Below are 21,854 nucleotides of genomic sequence, written 5' to 3'. Positions count from 1 at the left end.
CTAAGAGGCACTTCCACTTGGCCTTTCTTCCTCTGGGCCTAAAGACGTGCCGAGTGCTCGCAGGTGCTCCGGAAACATCCAGGGAACCAAGCTGGACGTGCAGGGTTAACTCAGCACTGATAGTCTCTGACTGTTCCCTTCGCCGGCCAACCTCCTCCCACCTCCCGGGTGCAGCGGCTCCTTGTCCTCAGATGCGCAGTGTGTTTCCCAGGAGGTGCGTGGCTGGTACGGCCTCGATGTCTGTGTCCCCCAAACTCGTATATGGAAGTCCTGACACCCAGTGTCATCGCAGTGTCTGGGGGTGGGGCCCCTGGGAGGCTAACAGGTGGAGATGGGGTGGGGAGGGCGGGGCCCCCGACACACCAGAGAGGGTCTCGCGGCCGTGCAGGGTACAGTGACCTCACCCCTGCCCGTAACGAGACGCGAATCCCTGCAGCGAACGGGCTACTCCCTCCATAAGCGGCACCAAACCCTGCAGGCCACGAATAGCATGCATATTCTGAGGCAATCTGTCCAGCTTTTCTAGACGCAGACAGAATGTAGAGGAGGGCATACAAAAGGGACACAGCCAGCTCTGTGGAGACCGGATGTCCTCCTTCAAATCTGACCCGCCCTGAGGAAAGAAGCCTTATCCACACGGCGCATCCTGTGGTGCTCTCCCAGGTGTGTCGCCATGCTACTTTTGATGTGTTTTGCCTCCATTATTTTCCTTCCTCGGTTTTTATTTCCTTAACCTCTCTCCTGGGGGCAGACACCGGATTCAAAGACAGGGAAGGAACAGAGTGAGGGGAACAGAGAGGAGCTGGGGGGTGTGGCGAGGGGCAGGGTATCGGAACAAAGACCAGGGCCAGGCTGGCCAGGGGAGAGAATGGAGGACACAGGGCTGGCGAGCGGAGGGGCTCAGGGGTACGGAGGGGCAGGTGAGCAGAGGGGCCCTGGACGGTTGCCCACGTGCCGTGCAACCAAGCTGCTCGTGCTCCTTCTAGAGGCTGGATGAGGGACCCTGTACCGGGCTTCGCCCCTGCTCAGTTTGTTCTTGGGAACTCTTGGAGACGCGAATATTTATGAATCTGGATGTTCATCTCAGAACCGTGTATAAAGATAAAGAATCTGTTCAACTAAGGGTCTGGTTAAATGTTAACTGTGTACATCCTGACGATGCAGACGCAGCTTTGAAAATATACCCTTTTAAAGAACTGTTAATAACACAGGGGGAAAGATCCCTGTACAGTATTTAGATAGACCCAAAGCCAGATGTGTGTATGGTTTGATACCAATTATGTACAGACTCACACACACACACGAAAGAACCACCCTAAAATAGTGACGGAGATTTTACTGTGCTGTAGAATTATGGGTGATGCTTCTTTGGTTTTTACCTTTTTAAAAAAAACAAAAACAAAGCCTGCTCCATGTTTTCTAAGTATCTCCAACTGAAGCCTAGACCTACAGGAAAAGGTAGAGACAAGGACGAGACGAATACCGCATGGCAGAGCCACTTTGAGTTTTGGGGACTAACGCCAGAACAGACTTCCGGGACCTGTGCCCCACACCCCACCTGGGGGGCGCAGTGAGACACGGTCTCCGGGCTCCCGGGGAAGGTCCCCGCCGCCAGCGGCCCTCTGCCCAACTTGCCTCGCCTCTCCGCTATCTGCAGGTAGCCCGTGGACAGGTACTGTTCCATGTCCTGCTGGAACGCCTCCTCAAAAAACTTCTGCCGCTCCTTCAGCTTCGTCTGCTGGGTGTGCTCCATTTCCAGGACCTTCTGGGTGTGCTCTGCATCGAGTTCAGCTACGGAAACAGAACACTCGGGGTCAGGGTATGAAGAGGGACGGAGGCAGGAAGTGGGAGTAAGTACACACTCACCTCCACCCTCCAAGCTGAGAGGGTCGCGTCTGCTTGTCAAACCCCGGCTGGTGCCCCGACTGCCATGCAGGTGCCCCCCCGCCCCACCCACCCTCCACGGCACTTCTTCCCCTGACCTGGTGGGCCAGCCCCCCGGCCCCCCATGCCTCTTCCTGCGCCATGACCTCCCACCACGTGTCCACTGTTTGCGGATCAGCGGTTCATCAGCCAAGACCAGCCTCTTGGCTAACACTTCACCTGACTCCAGCGGACCCCGCTATCCCGCCCTGGGGCACCCCCCGCGACCAGACTGGTGACGCTGACTCGTACATTACATGCAGTATAGGGGGCCAAGACTCGGACTTCCTCGTGGACAGTGACGCCTCATCACCCGGCTCGGAGCCGGGCACAGCAGGCGTTCAATAAGTGGAAGGGCAAGGATGCAGCCGTCGTGCTGGATCAGAAGAGCGAGGTCCCGGCTCTGCTGTTCACTAACGGGCAACCTGGCTGAGTCAGTCAACCTTCCTGAGCCTCACATCACCCGGCTGAATCTGGGATAGAGATACTAACCCAATCCTGACGTGCGCCTTCAGTGAAATAACGTAGAAAGAACTTTCTGATTAGTGTGAGCAGCGACCCTTCAAGTTCGGGCCGAGTCAGCAATACCAGTCCATCAGCCTGAGCCTCGTCATGCCAGGAAGAGACCCCAATTTACCATCCCGTGACCACTTCCTAGCGCTCTAACCTTCCTCAATGCGCGCATGGGGAACGCAAGAATGAAATCTGGGTCAGGCATTTACCATTATTCACCTCGTTCACGGGCCCAGGGTTATTTTCACATTTGCTCTGAACTCCGGAGTCCTCTGTACCTCCCATGGGGGGCAGAGTTCTCAGGCGGCCTCCGAGATGCCCTGCTCCTGGTGCATACACCCTGCACGAGATGCCCTCCTCGACTATCAGCAGGACTGGCTTTCCTGCCATGAGCAGGCTATGCCCCGGGGCAGAGCTGACTTTAAGAGAGAGGGGTCACCTGGGCAAGCCTGACCTGATCGGGCTCTTAAAGGCACCTGCGTGCACTTTCCCTGGAGAGAGAGACGTGACACAAGGAACATTCTCCCATGCTGGCTCTGAGGATGCGGGACCCACACGGCGAGGAACGCAGGTGGCAGCCAGACACGGAGAGCAGCTCCCGGCTGAAAGCAGGGGCCTTAACCACAGCTGCGGGGAGCTGGAACCCCGCCAACCACCTGAATGAACTCAGATGGGGGCTCTTCTCCCGAGTCCCAGAAAGGAACGTGGCCTGGTCGACACCCTGACGTCGGCCCGCGAGGCTCCGGCCTTGACTTCTGCCCTACAGGCGGCAGGTAAGCTCCTACCTTTGCGCCGTTTTACACACTAAGTGTGCGCTGGCCTCTCACGCAGCAGTACGGAGACCCTCCAGACAAGCCGCCTTGGCTCCAGACCCTGCCCAAGTGCGACTGGCCCAAGAATCAAACGATGACTCCTTGGGTTCGTTCCCCTAAACAAGCGTCTCGCAGCGCCTACCTCGTGCAGACACTATGCTAGGCTGAGCGTGGCAGAACAGAACGTTTCAGCTACCTTACTGTCGTGCAAGAAACGTGGGGCCTGAAACGCCGAAAATAATTTCACTGCAGACGTTATTCCCCACCGTTTACCTCTGGGGAGTGTCACACCTTTGGGGCGTCAGAACTCCTATAACTCAATAAAAAAAGATCCGATTAAAACACGGACAGAGAATCTGAGCAAACGTTTTTCCAAAGACCGACAAATGACCAGCGGGTGCGTCATCACTCATCGCCAGGAAAATGCAGATCGAAACCACAACGAGACATCACCTCACACCTGTCAGAACGGTCACCACTGAGAAGACACGAGACGACAAGCGTTGGCGATGACGTGGAGAAAGGGGAACCCTCGTGCACCCCTGGTGGGAATGCAAGCTGGTGCAGCCAACTGTGGACAATGGCGTGGAGGCTCCCGAAAAAATTAAAACTGGAGCCACCCTATGACCCAGGGCTCTCACTTCTTGGGTATATATCCAGACAAAACGCAACCGCGTATCAAAAAGGTATCTGCACACAGCATTAGTCACCAGAGCTAACACCTCAGCGTCAACAAACGCGTGGGGGCGGGGTGTGCGTGTGTACAGACACGCACAACGGGATAGTGCTCATTCCTGAGGAAGAAGGAAATCCTGCCGTTTGTGACAACAGGGACAGGCCTTGACGGCGTTAAGCTAAGGGAGACACGCCAGACAGAGAGAGACAAATACTGTCCTACCACTTAGGTGTGGAATCTGAAAAAGCCAAACTCCTAGAACAGAGAGTAGAATGGTTATCGGAGCTGGGCATCGGGGGACAGGGAGAGGGGGGATGGGGGTCAAAGGGTACAAACTTGTAGTCAGAAGAGACCTAACGTAAAACATGCTTAGAGTCAACAGTACTATATTACGTTCTTCAAAGCGGCTAAGAAACTAGATCCTAAATGTTCTCACCACAAGAAAGAAACGGTAACTTCGTGAGGTGACGGGGGCGTCCGCTAATTCTACGGTGGTAATCACACTTGCACCAAATCAACATGTACCCCTTAAACTTACACAATGCTGTATGTCAATTACGCAGCACTGAAACATCCTTGGGGTGTTACCAAGTGATTTTTAACAACAAGAAATACACAGAACTCAGAGTGAACGGTGGTCCACGAGGCCCAGCGTAGGCATTCCCCTACCCATCCCCCACCAATACCCACCACATTTCACACGTGCTGAGAACAACATAATCTCGTATGCATGACCGACCTTAAAAACTCGATGATGGAGGATATTTTTAATCCCAAGTCAGTTGCAGTCTCCAGTACTTAGAATATTCTGGGCATTCGTCTTGTATTCTAACCTACATACACGCAAGGAAGACACACGCACGTTAACCGGCCACCACCAACAGAAAGCGAATCTTCCCGACTCCACGACGACAGGTGCTGTACCGACGATGTTCATTCTGTTCCCACTATTATAATCACTGTGCATTCTCTGTATTTCTGTGTTGCCCTAACTTCCCCCATCTCCTAGGTTTGTCTACAGGGAGACGGTCTGGAAAGAGCACAGGTTTTGGAAGCCGTCGGGGCACAGGTCCCAGCCCTTTCCGCAGCCGCTCTGGCACCAATCACATCACATCCCTTTTAGCCTACTTCTCATCTCAGGCGTGGCTCTGGAAGGAAGGCAGCCCTGCGTGAGCCCCTTCGGAGGCCCACAAGGTCCCTTACCTGTACCCGTCTCTGTTTTTCTGCTGAGAGTATTCTCCGAGTCTCGGGGAACGTCAAGCCACATAGCCCAGAAGTTCTGGGGAATTAAGACCGCTCTCGGCCAACAGGTGACAAATGTCAGTATATCAGTGTTCTGGTGTCCCTTCCTTCGGACGGGCATTTCTAGGAGGCCTTCTGAGCGCTTCTCAGAGATCCTGATGGAAGCAGAGCCCCGGGGCTATAGCATCAACTTTAATAACACATCCCTGTCTTGGCCGTTCCTCCTGTGTTTCCTGTCTGCTTCCTCACTCCTCCTCTCCAGGATCACCTCCCGCACAAACTACCTGCAGCAAAATCCTCTCAGGCTCTGCTTCCAAACAAACTTGCGCCAGGATATCCAGCACTAGCTGGGACTTAACCTCTGAGCATCAACTTCCTCCTGTGTACAAGGAAGGTACAAAGACCTATTCCGTAAGGCTGCTGGCAGGATTAAGTAAGGTAGCAGATGTGACTCACCAGGCACCAGCACTGACCAAGAGCTGACGGTTCCTACCAGCAGTTATTTAAAACAGTGGACTCTTGGGGGCAACAGGGTGACTCAGTTAAGTGTCCAACTTTGGCTTAGGTCATGATCTCCCGCCCCGTGAGTTCGAGCCCCGTGGTGTCGGGCTCTATGCTGACAGCTCGGAGCCCCGAGCCTACTTTGGATTCTGTGTCTCCCTCTCTCCCTGCCCCTCCCCTGCTCGTGCTCTCTCTCTCTCTCAAAAATAAACATGAAAAAAATTTTTTTAAACAATGGACTCTTGGAAACAATGGACATGAGGAGAAGGAAACACGAAACACTACACAAACTCGGATGAGTGCGACACTGAGAATTACCCCAGCTCTCTCAGCCTCACTCAGACACTCCAGAATTAGTCACCTCTCAGTGCCCTTCATAAATCTGCAAGGAATTCAGTGCACTCCTGAGAGGGGAAGAGGGGACCCAAGAGGAGCCTCTTCATTTGTTCACTTCAGCTGTCAGCCTCTCTGCTCAAAGGCCTCCTGACTGCCAAGTGCATGGGAGACGGTCAGCCTAAAACAGACCAAGTATGCTTCAAACACTTCAAACCAAGTCCAATTAATCTTTTAAAAAAGTAATTCCAGAATAAGCAGCTCAGAAACAGAGATCAGTGTAGAAATCATCAAAGGGGTTTTCATTAAAGAATACCTTGTTCCAACAGAATTGAGATTTTCCACACAGTTGTGTGCAGCTTGAAAATGTCGTTCTTCTCGAGACTTCTGCCTCAGAAGTTCCATTCTCTCCTGTGTCTGAATTAGAAGCCCCAGAGTTTTTCATCTTGGGTTTTCTATCGTGGAATCTCATCACATCTTAACCCTCACAAAAGCGGGGGGTAGATTTGGGAAAAAAGAAAATCACCGTTTTCAGTTTTAAAACATGGTACGCAGTAGTTATCTGAAATAGCTCCGACTGCCCTATGGGCTTGAGCTTGGCTTCAGAGCCACTGTGGTATCTCAGGGCCGAGGGCCACACAAGAATCACCGAGCAGCAGCACGGTCACAACAGCCACGCTCACGGCCACGGTGAAAAAGCACATGGCAGATTTAGTTAAAAACAGCAATGCTGGGGGTGACTGGGTCGGTGTAGGCTCAGGTCACGATCTCACGGCTTGTGAGTTCGAGCCCCACGTCGGGCTCTGTTCTGACGGTGTGGAGCCTGCTTGGGAGTCTCTCTTCCTCTTTCTCCGCCCCTCCCCTGCTTGCTCTCTCTCCAAATAAAGAAATAAAAAGCTTAAACAAACAAACAAAAATAGCCATGCTGCTCAGCAGCGTGGAAGCTGCACCCCCAGCCCTGGGCCCACTGAGTGGGGGGGTCCTCGTGGTGCGGTTCAACCTGCGCTCGGGCCGGCTCTCACCAAGAAACAACCACATCTGGGGCTGGTACAATGGGGGAAGGCCATCCGAAGGGGTCCTTCAGCACCCAAGGTTTAACAGCATCCGAATTTTGAATGACTACAGAAAAACGTACATTATAGAACATCTTGGGGCGCCTGGGTGGCGCAGTCGGTTAAGCGTCCGACTTCAGCCAGGTCACGATCTCGCGGTCCGGGAGTTCGAGCCCCGCGTCAGGCTCTGGGCTGATGGCTCAGAGCCTGGAGCCTGTTTCCGATTCTGTGTCTCCCTCTCTCTCTGCCCCTCCCCCATTCATGCTCTGTCTCTCTCTGTCCCAAAAATAAATAAACGTTGAAAAAAAAAAAAATTAAAAAAAAAAAAAAAAAAGAACATCTTCTACAAGGAAAAATGCCTCCTCGTTCATATTTAAGATGTCATTTATTGTACTGGGAAAAGCAAGCAAATACAAAGATTTAAGGAGCTTCAACATAGAACCTTAAGGTTAAAAAGAAAAAAAAAAAACACAAAAAAGCAGCACTAGCTTTCCTGCCAGAAGGCAAGAATAATCTTTTCTCTCCATAACCAGCCTGGTCTGCGCCCCCCACAGCCGTGACCATTTCCTGTGGCTCCAGCCTCCAGGCTCGCTGCCACGACCACCTCCAAATGGAGGATTCCTCAAAACAACAAGTCCCGTTACCAGTGAAGATGGTATAATCAATTCTCCATTACACGTTTTAATGGGACGTAAGAGTGGCAACAGGATATAGGAAACATATATTTAAAAAAGCCCATCAAGCTCATTTCAGGAACAATTTCAAACCAGCGCACGGCTATGCCTCTCGCGGAGCCGGGGAGCCCTAAAGTGAGGTGTGAATGGCTGAGAAAGGCCCCCCGAAGGTGCTGAGAGAAAAGCGGACATCAGGAAAACCGGGATAAACCTTTCCAGTAGAGTTGGTGGTAACAACCTCTCGAATCCGAAAATGTCAAAAGAGAAACAGTGAAATTTCGTACGTAGGAGAGTTAAGAAAAACTCTGGTAGCCTCTAACGTTAAAATAGCGAGAACGTTTTTCATTCAAGGTAACTACCCAAGAATAAGAGCAGATTTAAAATCTGGAAGATATTTACAATGCGGATGTTTTCATATTGCTAGAGAAAGAATTCTGGGATAGTAAAGCACATGTGACAGGGTCCAGTCAGACCTTGTGAAATCTCTGTATATTTCTAAACACAAACAGGTACACAAATGCCTTTCCGGATCAGTTTTGATAAAAACTGCAGACAGTCAAGCCACATGACCACTAAAAGACCCCGTGAAATTCCATCTGTGTGATGGAATTTACCCACTGGGACGAATTTTTTTGATGCTTCTAATTATTTGCATTTATTCAACTGATCTTTTTGGATGTGTGAACAATGCATGTACACTGTGGAAAAATTTTAGTAATAAAAAAATTACAAATAATGTGAAAATTCCCCCTTAAGGCACCATGAACAGGTGACCTCAGCTAGCAATTTGTGCACTCTGATCAGATCTTTTGTCCTCTTAGGTTAAACTATATGAAATTGCAACAGCGAATCTTTTTTTTTTTTTTTGGAACCACTAAAATAGTTGTTGAACTTTTTACTTTGAAATAGCCATAGGGATGCCCGGCTGGCTCAGTCAGAAGAGCATGGGACTCTTGATCTCGGGGTCGTGAGTTCAAGCCCCACACTGGGTGTAGAGATTACTTAAATAAATAAAACTTTTTTTAAAAATTGCAATAATCATAGGTTCACAGGACAGTGTTGAGAAACGTACAGGGCACAGGGCAGCAGCCCGTGCACCTGTGCCATGGCTCCCCCAAGGCTAATACCTTAAACAGTTAACAGTGTAACATCAAAACCAAGTAAATGACATTGGTACAACCCCCAGAGCTTTATTCAGATTTCATTAGTCACTCACTCGAGTGTGTGAGCGTGTGTGTATGGGGAGCTCTATGCAGCCTTATCCGTGTACAGTCTTGTGTAACACACCACAAGATCCTCAGCTGTACCGACCCTGCAAGGCCCCCTCAGGTTATCCTTGTATAACCACACCCTCCTCCCTTCCTCCCCAACCAGTGATCTCCAAACCTATGAATTCTGTTCTCGAACAAAGGTTTTAGAATGGGATCGTGCAGTACACATCCCTCTGAGATTGGCTTTTTTCACTCAGCATAGTTTTCTGGAGGTTCATCCACGCTGGTGCATGTATGGGTAATTTGTTCCTTTTTATTGCTGAGTAGAATTTCGTGGTGTGGACATACCACAGTGAAACCGTTCACTCCTGGGAGGACAGTTGGGTTGTTTCCAAGTTTGACTATTATGAACAAAGCTGCTATGAGCATTTGTGTACCAGTTCTGGGGTGAAAGTAGGTCATTTCTGAGATCAATGCCCAAGAATGCAATGGCTGCATCATACGCATTTTCTTTAGTTTCGAAAGGAACCGCCAACTCTCTTCCCAAGTGGCTGTCCCCATTTTCTAGGTCCACCATCAGTAAATCACAGACCACATCCCTCCACATCCTTGTGGGCATCAGTGAGACCTTCCAGCTGGAATACAGCCAGTCTGTCCGTTCCTCCTCCCCCCACCCCCACCCCCCTGCCAGAGTGTGTCCATCAGGAACAACTGTGGGCTTATTTTCAACAACTGCTATTTTTCTAAAGGTACTTTTAGTTCCTTGAGGCATTTCCCTACCCGCCCCCCTCCCCCCCACTTTAGTTTTCTTTACATTTGGATTTAATAAATTATATTTAATTTCGGAAAAACTCTGTTTTGGAAACTCAGTATTTAGACGAGAAGAAAACATGTAAAATTTCTTTCCAGTGTTAAAACTCACTTATTCTTTATTTTTACTAGTTAGCAGTATGGCTTAATTTCTAACTTAAATTGGTTTTCAGAATGAGGCATCTACACAACCATTTTTAAAGTCTCCCAACCGCCTTATAAAATGAATACAAATGGTCTTAGATTGGAGCACAAACAGACCTTTCCTTAATGTTGTCCTAGAATTGGTGTTTTTATAACATGCCTTTTAAAATATCCACTTCTGGGCCCCACATTTCTACAGCTTTTAATAGTTTTCGGTCTAGCCTTCATCAACAATTAGTTTCCGAGACTGATTTATAAGTACTGCAAACCATGCATTATTTCTGGGACTCTTGTAAAGCAGCACAGAGCCCTTAGTCCTTAGCACTGGTTATTATTATTATTTTTTTAATTTTCCCGCGCATGGTAAAGTTAACCAATTTTTTAAAGAAAGCTAAATGACTTAACTTTTCCTCACCCTCCAACACACACACACATACGCACGCGCGCGCGCACACACACACACCCCCTTACACACATTTATCAAGAACGAAATGCTGCTTCTTTCTTTTACACGCAACTAAGAGAAGGTGTTCCTTACCTAGAACACAGTAGTTGGCAGGTTCGGCAAACAGAGCAAAAGAACTCTTTCGGACAACGAAGAACTCATGGCCACTCCTAGCGAGATCTCACAATGTCCAGTCATTCGGGGCAGCTCCTGAACAGCTGTTTCCTAAACCCATGTCACAGGAAACAAACACTATTCTAGTATCTAAACTTCTGGAACATTTTAAAACTTCTATCAACTGCCCTGAAGGAAATGACCACTATCTAGAGTATTAGCAAAATGGACAGCTTAGAAACTCCATGTGCATGAGGTTTGCTGAAACAGTGAGACAGAAATGCTCAGCTGTTGGCTGTCTCTGTGGGAGGGGTGAGGCAGCTCCAAAGACCTCTGTGTGGCTGGGAGACTCTGGGCCTCCCCGCTCACCCCTCCAGGCCTGGGACCCTCCCCCATCAGTTAGTGCGGGGGGGGGGGGGGGAGGCCAGGCTTGGATGGCATCCATAAGGAGCTCACCTCCAGTCCTTAAGTACCACAGTTCTATTTTTACTTGCTTTCGATTGGAGCAGGAAGAGATCATCCTAAATCCTGTGTGCTTTGTGGTGAAATTGTAGGAAAATCAGATTAGCGGTAGGAATTTGGAACCTCTTCCGTTAGACAGTGACATTTCAAGAAAATTAGCTCCAACTATTAAGAAAACCCTGACAGTATTTTTGCTTCCGTCTTCCTGGCCTTTTTATTGCTTAAAGAACAATTCGAACCGAAAGGCTTAAGGATTAATGGATAAGTGAGAAGCTCCGCCTGTGGCCAGAGGCTTCGTGAGTTATTAACCTGTTCGAACTCCATGGGCTCAAGGTGGGAGGCTGACAGGACAGCCTGGTGGCCTGAAATGAGTCCGGGCAGCACCAAGACCACTGTGCCTCCTGCAGGGACCAACACACAACTAAAAGGGGGGGGGGGGGTGTGGATCACAGTTCCAAGCAATGGCTCCACACCACCTGCACGTGCTATGATTCTGCGATATGTGGATGAAACATACCTTTTACAGAAACAGTACATAAAAATGATAAAATATCAAGCCTGTATCATAACATACTATTCTTTGGATGATTTCCAATTTTTTTTCTTGGAAGACTGGAAAAAAAAAAAAAAAAGACCCTCCTGGCTAAAAGCTCTGTGTTGTAAATATTTAGACAATAGCCTAATTTCCTAGCATTTTTAAGTCAAATCCGATACTTTCCTGAATTTTACTTAGGGTATTAACCTACTTAATAATAATTATTGGGGCAGAGGATGGGTAGATCTTTAGAGGAATCCTTTCAAACTCCAAAGGTATTTTTTGGTTACTACATGAAAAACTTTTTTAACATTTTTTTTTTTCTTTTTTGAGAGACAGAGCACGAGTGGGAAAGGGGCAGAGAGAAAGGGAGACACAGAATCCGAAGCAGGCTCCAGGCTCTGAGCTGTCAGCACCAAGCCTGATGCGGGGCTTGAACTCAGGAACTGTGAGATCATGACCTGAGCTGAAGTCAGAAGCTTAACCGACTGAGCCACACAGGCGCCCCAAAAAACTTTATAAAGGTATAAAACTTTAAAAAAGGTATAAGCCAACTGCTTGTGTCTAAATGTGAAAGTCAACTACTATAGAGTTCATTCTAATGAGTTATGGAGATAGTAGGCCAGGGTCTCTAGACATTTAGTGGCATCAAAGTCACCTGGAGGGCTGGACACAGAGACTGTTGGGCCCTCTGCCCAGAGTTTCTGACTCAGTAATTGGTGGGGCAGAGAACTTGCATTTCTAACCAATTCCCAGATGGTGCTGATGCCGCAGGTCCACGGACCAGCCTTCTGAGACCCACTGCTCTAGGTGAACTGTATCTGTGCATCCACTGCATTCAAATTTTTTACTTGGTACAAATATTTTTATAATGGGAAAGAATAAATAGAAGATGGGGAAGCTGGCACAATTCATGGAAACGACAGAAACGTCCTCTCCTTGATGCTCTCCAAAACATCTGGAGTATCCTCTAAAAAGGACAATCTTCAGCAGCAACCAAAATGTAGAATCAGAAACAAGCATAGTCATTTTTACCAGTGACAGACAAGTGTCTTCAGGACAGAAGTCCCTCTGTAGCAGCTCCATCTGATTTTGTGGAATCCTATTTTGTGGAATCCTTTACCCATCCCTGCTCAATGGCTTAGCGGCTCCATACAATAGGTAACAAAACCACTGTGGTCAGATCACTTCTGTGCCCCGAACCCCAGACCTAACCCAGAGTGGGTTCTCATGCTTCTCTATTTCCAGAGACAACAGAAACACCCTGGAGACGTTTTCCCACCATCTCCAATTATACATCCATGTGAACAATATAAAATCATATTTGTATTTGAAACTAACAGACAAAACTCTGCCAAATAAAAATTGGGAAGAACAAGTACACATATCCAAAGTGAGATATGATATAGGGTATGCCAAGAGATTCGGGACAGATGTAAAAATATGTGACTGGCGATGGGGTTCAAGAGGTTGCCCCAAAATATGGCACCTTGGCGTACTGAATACTTTAAGCAGAAGGAGTCTGAGAAAATGGCAGAAGCAGGACGTGCACTCTGACCTTCCCTGTCTCTCTCCCCTGAAGTAGGTCACAGATGCCTTCCCCAGACCTAAAGGAAAGGAGCATTCTTACCTCCAAGACAAAAGGACACTGAGAAGAATCCAAACACACAGACCTTACGAGCAGGGCAAACATCTAAAAGATCTGCTCTTCTGATTGTTCTGTGAATCGGCCTCCTCCCATTTCTAGCCCCAGGTCCCTACCCGGTTCCTTAGCTAAGGATGGCATATGCAGGGTAACAGCCTGACTTGCTTTGGGGGTCTCATATTTTCATGGAGCTCCGTCGGTGCAAAGTTAATTTGTTTTTCTCCTGTTAATCTGTCTAGACAAACCAAAGAACCTAGTGGGTGCAAGGAAAAATTTTCCACCCCTACATTTGGTGACCATGAAGGGACCAATTTCACTGGCTGCAACCTGCTCGCTCCAGGGCTCCTTGCAGCAGAGAGATTCTGGGACCTCTGACAAGTATAGCAAAATTCTTACCACATCAGTCTCCTGAATTTCTGCTTACAGGGGCTGGAATCTCCCTACAAGGGAGCGTCCTCCTCCTGCCCCCCGCCCCCCACCGCCTTTCCTAAATTTAGAGTAGCAGAAGAAAACAGTTGTGGAACTGGACCCTTGGGTACAGCAACTCTAGTAAAGATTCATTATAAGTACTCTTGGTTTTTATCAATCCTTTTCTTCCCAGAGATGGTCACTCTTTGTCTCTAGCCGTTGTCACAAGGAGGAAAACCAGAGGCCAAAATGCAGGCAGAGGCTCTAGAAGCCTGCTGTCCTAGCTGGCCTCACAGACTGGTGAGTTACCATTTCTCACCAGACTGGCATCTGTTTTGACAAATACTGCAGTGGGTTACTGTGCAGATGACGTAAAGGCTGTTGCTAAGGGACATCTTAGAAGCCAAAGCTGCACAATTGGTGGGCACAGGTAGAACACTATTAGAGTGCTGACCACCTAACTCAATAACTCCTGTGATAGAATAAGTTGGGCACAAAAAAATCTTTTTTTCACACTTGTTCATCAACTTTAAGAAAATTTCTCTGCAATGAGGTTCACTGTAAAATACCACACAATCCCCAACCCAGTGGTATATCTCTTTTATGAATTCGTACTGGCTCTGAGACCCAAGGCTTAAATAAAGCTCTTAACATGCATATAAGAAAAACCGGATAAGGTTTTCATCTAGAACTGTTCTATGTCTTGAGCGCTTGGCTTTATGACCAACCAGCGAGAATATTCACTCAGGTCTCTGCCAACCAGAGATGCATGCACTGGTGTGGTACAGGCAAATAGCAGCTGATAAGCAGGTTCTCCTTGTGTGTCTTGTAAGTTCTAAGAAGAATTTGTCATAAGGGGTCCTGGTCCATAAAGGGCCTTTGTTGTCTCAACAGTCATGGTCATTAACTTGGCTGGCAGAAATGTGGGCGGCACCCCATCTGTGGCTAGATCTTTCTTAAGCTAACTCTTTGGCTATTGGGTGTCTTTTGTGGTTCCATACAAATTTTAGGATTATCTGTTGTACTTCCATGGAAAATGCCATTGGTATTTCATAAGGATTACACTGAATCTACAGATTGCTTTGGGTAGTATGAATATTTTAACAATACTAATTCTTCCAATCCATGAATATGGTATACTTCTCCATCTATTTGTGCTATCTTCAGTTTCTTTCATTGGTGTCTTATAGTTTTCAGAGTACAGGTTTTTCACCTTGGTTACATTTATTCCTAGGTATTTTATTCTTTTTGATGCAGTTGCAAATGGGATTGTTTTCTTAATTCCTCTGACAGTTCAAGCATAGAAATGCAACAGATTTATGTATAATAATTTTGTATGCTACAAAGTTACTGAATTCATTTATTCCAATGGTTTTTTTATGGAGTATTTAGAGTTTTCTATATATACTGTCATGTCATCTGCAAATAGTGACAATTGTATTATATTTCCAATTTGGAGGCCTTTTTTTCTTTTCTGATTGCTGTGGCTAGGACTTCCTGTACTGTGTTGAATAAAAGTGGCAAAAATGGGCATCTTTATCTTGTTCCTGATATTAGAATAAAAACTCAGTTTTTCACCATTGAACATAAGGTTAGCTGTACATTTTTCAGATATGGCCTTTATTAAGGTACATTCCTTCATACCAACTTGAGTTTTTTCCATAAATGGATGTCAAATTTTGTCAATTGCTTTTTCTCCATCTGTTCAAATGATCATGATTTTTATCCTTTTTGATGATGTGGGGTGTCAGATTGATTGATTTGTAGTTATTGAACTATCCTTGCATCCCTGGAATAAATCCCACTTGATTTATGGTGATCTTTTTAATGTACTGATGAATTTGGTTTGTTAATATTTTCTTGAGGATTTCTGCATCTATGTTCACCAAGGAGACTGGTTTGTAATTTTCTTTTTTGTGGTATTTTTGGTTTCAGTATTGGGGTAATGCTGGCCTTGTAGAATGAATTTGGAAGCACTCCTTCCTCTTAAAAATTTTGGAATAGTTTGAGGACAGGTATTAACTCTTCTTTAAATGTTTGGTAGAATTTGCCTGTAAAGCTAACTAATCCTGGACTTTTGTTTGTTGGGATTGTTTTTTAAAAAATTTTTTTTTCAACGTTTATTTATTTTTGGGACAGAGAGAGACAGAGCATGAACGGGGGAGGGGCAGAGAGAGAGGGAGACACAGAATCGGAAACAGGCTCCAGGCTCCGAGCCATCAGCCCAGAGCCTGATGCAGGGCTCGAACTCATGGACCGCAAGATTGTGACCTCGCTGAAGTCGGACGCTTAACCGACTGCGCCACCCAGGCGCCCCTGTTGGGATTGTTTTGATTACTGATTCAATTTCATTGCTGGTAACCAATCTCTTCAAATTTTCTATCTCTTCCTGACTCAGTTTTGGAAGACTGCAAGTTTCCAGAAATTTATTTTTTTCTGGTTGCATTATCTGTTGGTTTATAACTGATTGTAGTAGTCTCTTATGATCTCTTGTATTTATGTGATATCCACTGTAACTTCTCTTTCACTTCTGATTTTATGTATTAGATGGTCTCTTATTTCTTGATGTGTCTAGCTAAAGGTTTGTTGACTTTATCTTTTTAAAGAGTCAACTATTAGTTGCACTGATCTTTTTTATTATTAATTTTGGTACCTATTTATTTCTTCTCTGATCTTATTATACCTTTTCTTCTATTAACTTTGGGCTTTGATCTTCTTTTTCTAGTTCCTTCAGATGTAAGGTTAGATTGAGATTTTTCTTGTTTCCTGAGGTAGGTCTCTATCACTATAAACTGCCCTATTAGAACTGCCTTTGATGGATTCAACAGATTTTGATTTCCTCTTTGATCTCCTTGTTGACCCAATGGGTTGTTTAGTAGCATGTTGTTTAGCCTCTACATGTTTGTGGGTCTTGTTCTGTTTGTTTTTTGGTTTTGTGTGTATGTATGTATGTATGTTATCTCTACATCCAACGTGGGGCACAAACTTATGACTCTGAAAGCAAGGGTCAGATGCTCCACTAACTGAGCCAGCCAAGCGCCCCTACATGTTCGTGTTTTTTCCAGTTCTCTTCTTGTAAGTGATTTCTAGATTCATACCATTGTGGTCAGAAAAGATGCCTGATATGATCTCAATTTTCTTAAATTTACCAAGACTTGTTTTGTGGCCTCCTATGTGGTCTATTCTGGAAAAGGTTCCATGCACATTTGAAAAGAATGTGTAATCTATTGGTTTTGGATGAAATGCTCTCTATGAATCTATTAAGTTCATCTGGTTTAGTGTATCACTTAAGGCCAATGTTTCCTTATTGGTTTTCTATACCCATTGATAAGTAGGGTGTTAAAATCCCCTACAATTATTATATTACTATCAATTTCTCCCACTATGTTAATATTTGCTTTATGTATTTAGGTGCCCCTATGCTGTATGCATAGATATTTACAAGTGGTATATCTTCTTGTTGGATTTATTCTTCTATCATCATGTAATGCTCCTCTGTCTCATTATAGTCTTTGTTTTAAAGTCTATTTGGTCTGACATGAGTATTGCTACTCTAGCTTTTCTTTTCTTTTCCATCTGCATGAAATACCTTTTTCCATCTCTTCTTTTTCAGTCTCTATGTATCTACACCTGAGGCAAGTCTCTTGTAGACAATTTATAGATGGGTCTTTTGTTTTTATCCACTCAGCCACTCTATGTCTTTGGCTGGAGCACTGGGTGATATATGGAAGTGTTGAATCACGACATTGTACACCTGAAACTAATATCACACTGTATGCTAATTAACTGGAATTTGAATAAAAACTTAAAAATAAATAAAGAAGTCCCTTTAATTTTCTTGTAAGGCCAATTTAGTGGTGATGAACTCCTTCAGGTTTTGCTTGTCTGGTAAACTCCTTATCTCTCCTTCAATTCTGAGTGATAACCTTGCCACGTAGAGTATCTTGGTTGTAAGTTTTTTGTTTTTTGTTTTTCTTTCAGCGCTTTGAATACATTGTTCCATTCCCTTCAGGCCTGCAAAGTTTCTGCTGAAAATCAGCTGTCTTATGGAGGCGGGGAGTCCCTTGTACACAACTAATTGTTTCTCTCCTGTTGCTTTTAAGATTCACTTCACTTTTAACTGTTGACATTTTGATTGTAATAGATCTTGAGTCTCTTTATGACCATTACTTTGAACTCTTTACCTGATAGGTTGTTTATGTTTCATTTACTTCTTTTGCTGAGGTTTTGTCATGTTCCTTCATTTAGAACATACTCCTCTGGCTTCCTCCTGCCTCTCTGTGCTTCTCTCTACATAGTAGGTGTATCAGTTACATCTCACAGTCTAGAAGGATGGCTTTATATAGAAGGTGTCCTGTGAAGTCCAGTAGTGCAAACCTTCCCCAGTCACCTGCACCCCTGGGTGCTCCAGTGTGGGCTTCACATGCCCACCTGTGGTGGCTGGGCTGCAACTGGTGCAGATTTGCTGGTGTGTGTGCTGTCCCCCTGGCCTGGGTGTGCTGGAGTGTGGAGCCAACTCTCGGTGCAGCTCTCTGCAAGGTCGGCTACAACTCCTACAAACACTCTGGTGTGTGGAGCTGCCCCGTGGGGTGGGGGACGACTGGGGTGGTGCCAGTCCTGGACTGGGCGGCCTGCTGGGTGTGGTGGGGAAGGGGGGGGCCACTTGGGAGGGGTGTTGGTGGTGGCTGACGCCACCTATCGGGTGTGGCAGGGCAGGCAACTCCTCAGGAGGGGCCCCAGCCAGGGTGGGCAGGTTGGGAAGGGCAAGTCCACGGGGGAGCACCAGGGCAGGGCAGCAGAGGGTCAGAAATGGCTCCCACAAGCACCTGGCCGGCCATACAGAACGGGAGTGGGGGAAAAAAAAATGGCACCTGCCATCCCTGGAGACAGTTCCGAAGATTCCTGCCCCTCCTGCACATGCCCTAAAACTAGTCATTGAATCCCCTTCACGCATAACCCAGGCAACTTTCAAAATGCCACCTCTGTGCTGGGTCTTAGAGTGAGGGCGCCTGTACATGCTGCCTTTAGGAATGAAGCCTCAGTTTCCTGTAAGTCTCTGTCTCTCCCAGAGTTAAGCCCCGCTGGCTTTCAAAGCCAGATGTTGTCTGGGCTTGTCTTCCTGGCTGTGTGGGTAGGCCCCCCAGGAAGCCCAATGTGGGGCCTGGACCCCTTGTTCCTCGGGGAGGGCCTCTGCAGTCGTGACATCCCTCCTGTTGTGGGTCACTGGGCTCAAGGTGTGGGTCTCGACTAAGCCGTGTCTGCACTCTTCCTGTCTCGATGCGGCTTTTTCTTTTATATCCTTAGTTCTGTAAAATCAGCTCTGCCAATCTTCAGGTCATTCCCAGCAACAGTTGGTCCGTATGTAGTTATTCTGTTTTTAGATGTAGTTATTTTGATGTGTCTGTGGCAGGTGGAGAGCTGAGATCTTCCTGATCTGCCATCTTCATTCTGACCCGCTTTAGATTTTTAAATATCGCTGAAGAACACTCGGTAATATTTGAAACAACCACCTTTATAGATGTCGTACTTATACTTCCTGATTTCAAATTAAATGGTCGAAAAACTGCAACCTAGAACAACGGTTGCAAACCTTTTCAGGTTTAAGAGTGGCTGCGCTGTTCCTGAGAAAATAGCATGGCAACAAAAATCTACTATGAATTCAGTGGCACTTTTTAAATGACTCTGAATTGTATTTCCCACAACATTTACACACACTGCAAGCAGAATATTGCCTATATCTGCAATACAAAATATTTATTTATCACACAGGACACAAAGCTGAATGTGCTTCTGATTGCAAGGGCCTCCCGTTATAAATGTCCTCAAGCTCCAAGTTGGAAATATTCTGCTTCTAAAAGGTTCAGCAACAGTCAAACCTCAGAATGCTTGAAAGCTGATCATATCCGTTGGAAATGTGATTGTTTCCAGAAAATATTTTAGAAATGGGGATTTATCGCTTTCAATGGCAAGCTGTTGAAAACTTCTGAGCAAGTGACTTACGAATAAAGGAGTGTCATAAATGGCCGCCAGCTAAAAGACGGGGAGATGGACTGTGTGCTTCCCAGGAAGGCCGGTGGTGCAGCCAGCGGGGATGGCAGGAGACGGCCCCTGAGCACATCCAAGAGTCCGGAAGCAGAGGAAGAAGCTGCAGGGAGTGGGGGGACAGGGGACCGGTCGGCATGTGGGGCAGTCCGCGTATGCTCACTTCCCTTAGTGCTGCTTCCTGAGATCTCACCATCGCGAGACTTCTGTTTGAACGTGCCTCTCCCAAGTGAGCGGAATGTTGTATTTGGGAGCTTTGAGGAGACTGACATTCAAAAGGGAATGTGAGTTTGTTTTCACATGCTTGTCTTCTCCCTCATCCTTCTCTCGGATTAATGGCTGTACAGAAGGGGGAGCCAGGGACGGAAAGAAGGATGACTGAAGAAGGGAAGAGAGGGACGGGGGGAGGCAGCCGCCCTGGGGACCTTAGTAGGGACTTCTGGCCGAGAAGGCACTACTGCCTCGCAGGAAGAGGAACCGGAGAGTGAAAGAGACAAGCAGGAATTGTCAGGGATGCACTACTCCTGATTCCAAATGTGCTCGGAGATCTTACCTTCTGCCTTCCTGTTTTCTCCTGGCTCTTCAACTACATCATGGGCAATGGAGACTCTTGGAAGATCAGCTTAGAAACTCGAGCACCATTCAGGAAGTATCCCTGAGGAACGGCTTTCCCGGAGACGAACGCCTTCCAACCGACATCCCACGGTGCTCCCTCCTGTCTCGCGTCCCTACGTGGTGACTCTGCTTGCCCTGTGCTCAGAGGCCTGCACCCAGCACACCTCTGCCCTCTGGCAAACGCTAGAAGTTTTAGGCTCTCTCCTCTGGGCTCCCGGAGGTAACGGACACGTCTTGTGCCATTTGCGTGCCCTCTGTCACTCGGCCAGATACTAAATTCCTGGAGGGCAGACACTGTGCCTTTTAAAGGCGATCAGCATATACCACCCCGCTAGACGCCACTTTGGCATCAAGATGAGCTGAAGGCAACGGAGAAGCAGCAGGTGTAGGGCAAGCTCTTCGGCCTACCCCTTTCTGTCTAAAAGCAGGCTGCAGATTTCCCTTTGTAAAGTGCTCCCCTCTCGCACACCAGGAAGAGGAAGACGAGTCTTAAACCCCAGGATGACTCATCATCAGAGAAGGCTCCAATGTCGTCTGCATGTAGCAAACCTTGCTAAGTCACCTTCATCTCCCATCGGGTTCCCCCACCTACGGACCGTCCTACAGTTTACCACCCCCAGACGCCCCAACTCACCCTCTTCGTCTCGTTCTTGACAATTTATTGCTCTCTTAAAATGGTGTGTAAGCCCGCAGGCCTAGCTGCTGCTGTGGGCCTTCACTTCTTTCCTATAACGACCGCTGGGCGCATGTAAAAATTAAAATATTAACATCAAATAAAATCGGTATGCCTTTTCTCCTGTTGAGCTGTTGTTTGTCAACTTATTTTCCAGGGCCCTAAGCACTAGACCGAAGACGTAGAGGAAAAAGGTTTTCCTCCGTTACACGTTCAACTCAGCAGCTGTAGTGCCTGCAAGGTATCGAGCAAAAGTCTGATGAATGAACTGGTGACAGTCACAAATGCCGAGTGTCTGGGAGCAGGGGGGCGCTGGGCGCACAATGGGGTCTAGGTAGTGGGCTTGCACCTGGTGGCCTGACTCGCACCTGGTGACCAAGCTGCCCGAGGCAGTCCCCGCAGGCCAGATGTTCAAGATGCAGAAGATAAACAGCACACAGCAGCTCAGGAAACACTCGCGTGTCGTTATATGGGCTGAGAACAAACATGCAGAACCTTCGAGGCTAAATGTGGGAGTAGGAAGTGGCTACGGTGAGCCTCGGGGGGCCGGCAACGGACAGTGTCATCAAATTGGCCCATATAATCGGTGCGGTACCTACTGAGAAACACCTGAGCTTAACAAGATTCATTTTAGTCCAGAAATGCCATTTGCTCAGGGACTATGGAAGGGTTGGCAGAGAAACCCATACAGCATGAAAAAGAGCATTCCGGAAAGTAATAAATCGCCTCCAAATGATCAACTAAAGATAGCCTCTGAATCACTCCCTAAAATTCCTATTTACAAACTGAAGCATTAAAGCCTTTCCTTTGGTTTGACAACAATGTTAAGTACTCAGAAAGACAGAAGGAGTGTTGAGAGTTTATTCAGAAGAGCATTTGACCCGGAGGAAATGTATCCATTCCCATACAGGAAACTCCCTCACGTGTACTCAACTAAAACGACAACAGTTCACACACAAGGAGATCATTTTGTTGTAAGGAAAGTACCACATAAGCTGAGCTGATAATCCTAAAATCCATGGTG

At 46.9% G+C, this 21,854-nt stretch overlaps 1 protein-coding gene across 2 annotated transcripts in view; it reads right to left on the bottom strand.

The window, feature by feature from the left end:
• Positions 1–21,854, bottom strand: part of DTNBP1 (dystrobrevin binding protein 1) — a 133,704-nt gene that overhangs the window by 8,417 nt on the left and 103,433 nt on the right. The window contains exon 8 of one of the 2 annotated variants that reach the window (XM_086706225.1): positions 1,636–1,791. The exons of the other annotated variant lie outside the window; for it this stretch is intronic. Within the exon in view, the coding sequence (XP_086562351.1) occupies positions 1,636–1,791 (156 nt within the window). The remainder of the gene's footprint in view (positions 1–1,635; positions 1,792–21,854) is intronic. 2 annotated transcript variants of the gene reach the window in all.

Source organism: Puma concolor, chromosome B2 (genome assembly GCF_028749965.1).
Source record: "Puma concolor isolate L17-30 chromosome B2, mPumCon1.1.hap2, whole genome shotgun sequence".
NCBI classification, from domain to species: domain Eukaryota; kingdom Metazoa; phylum Chordata; class Mammalia; order Carnivora; family Felidae; genus Puma; species Puma concolor.
This window is presented reverse-complemented; position numbering and strand designations above follow the sequence as displayed.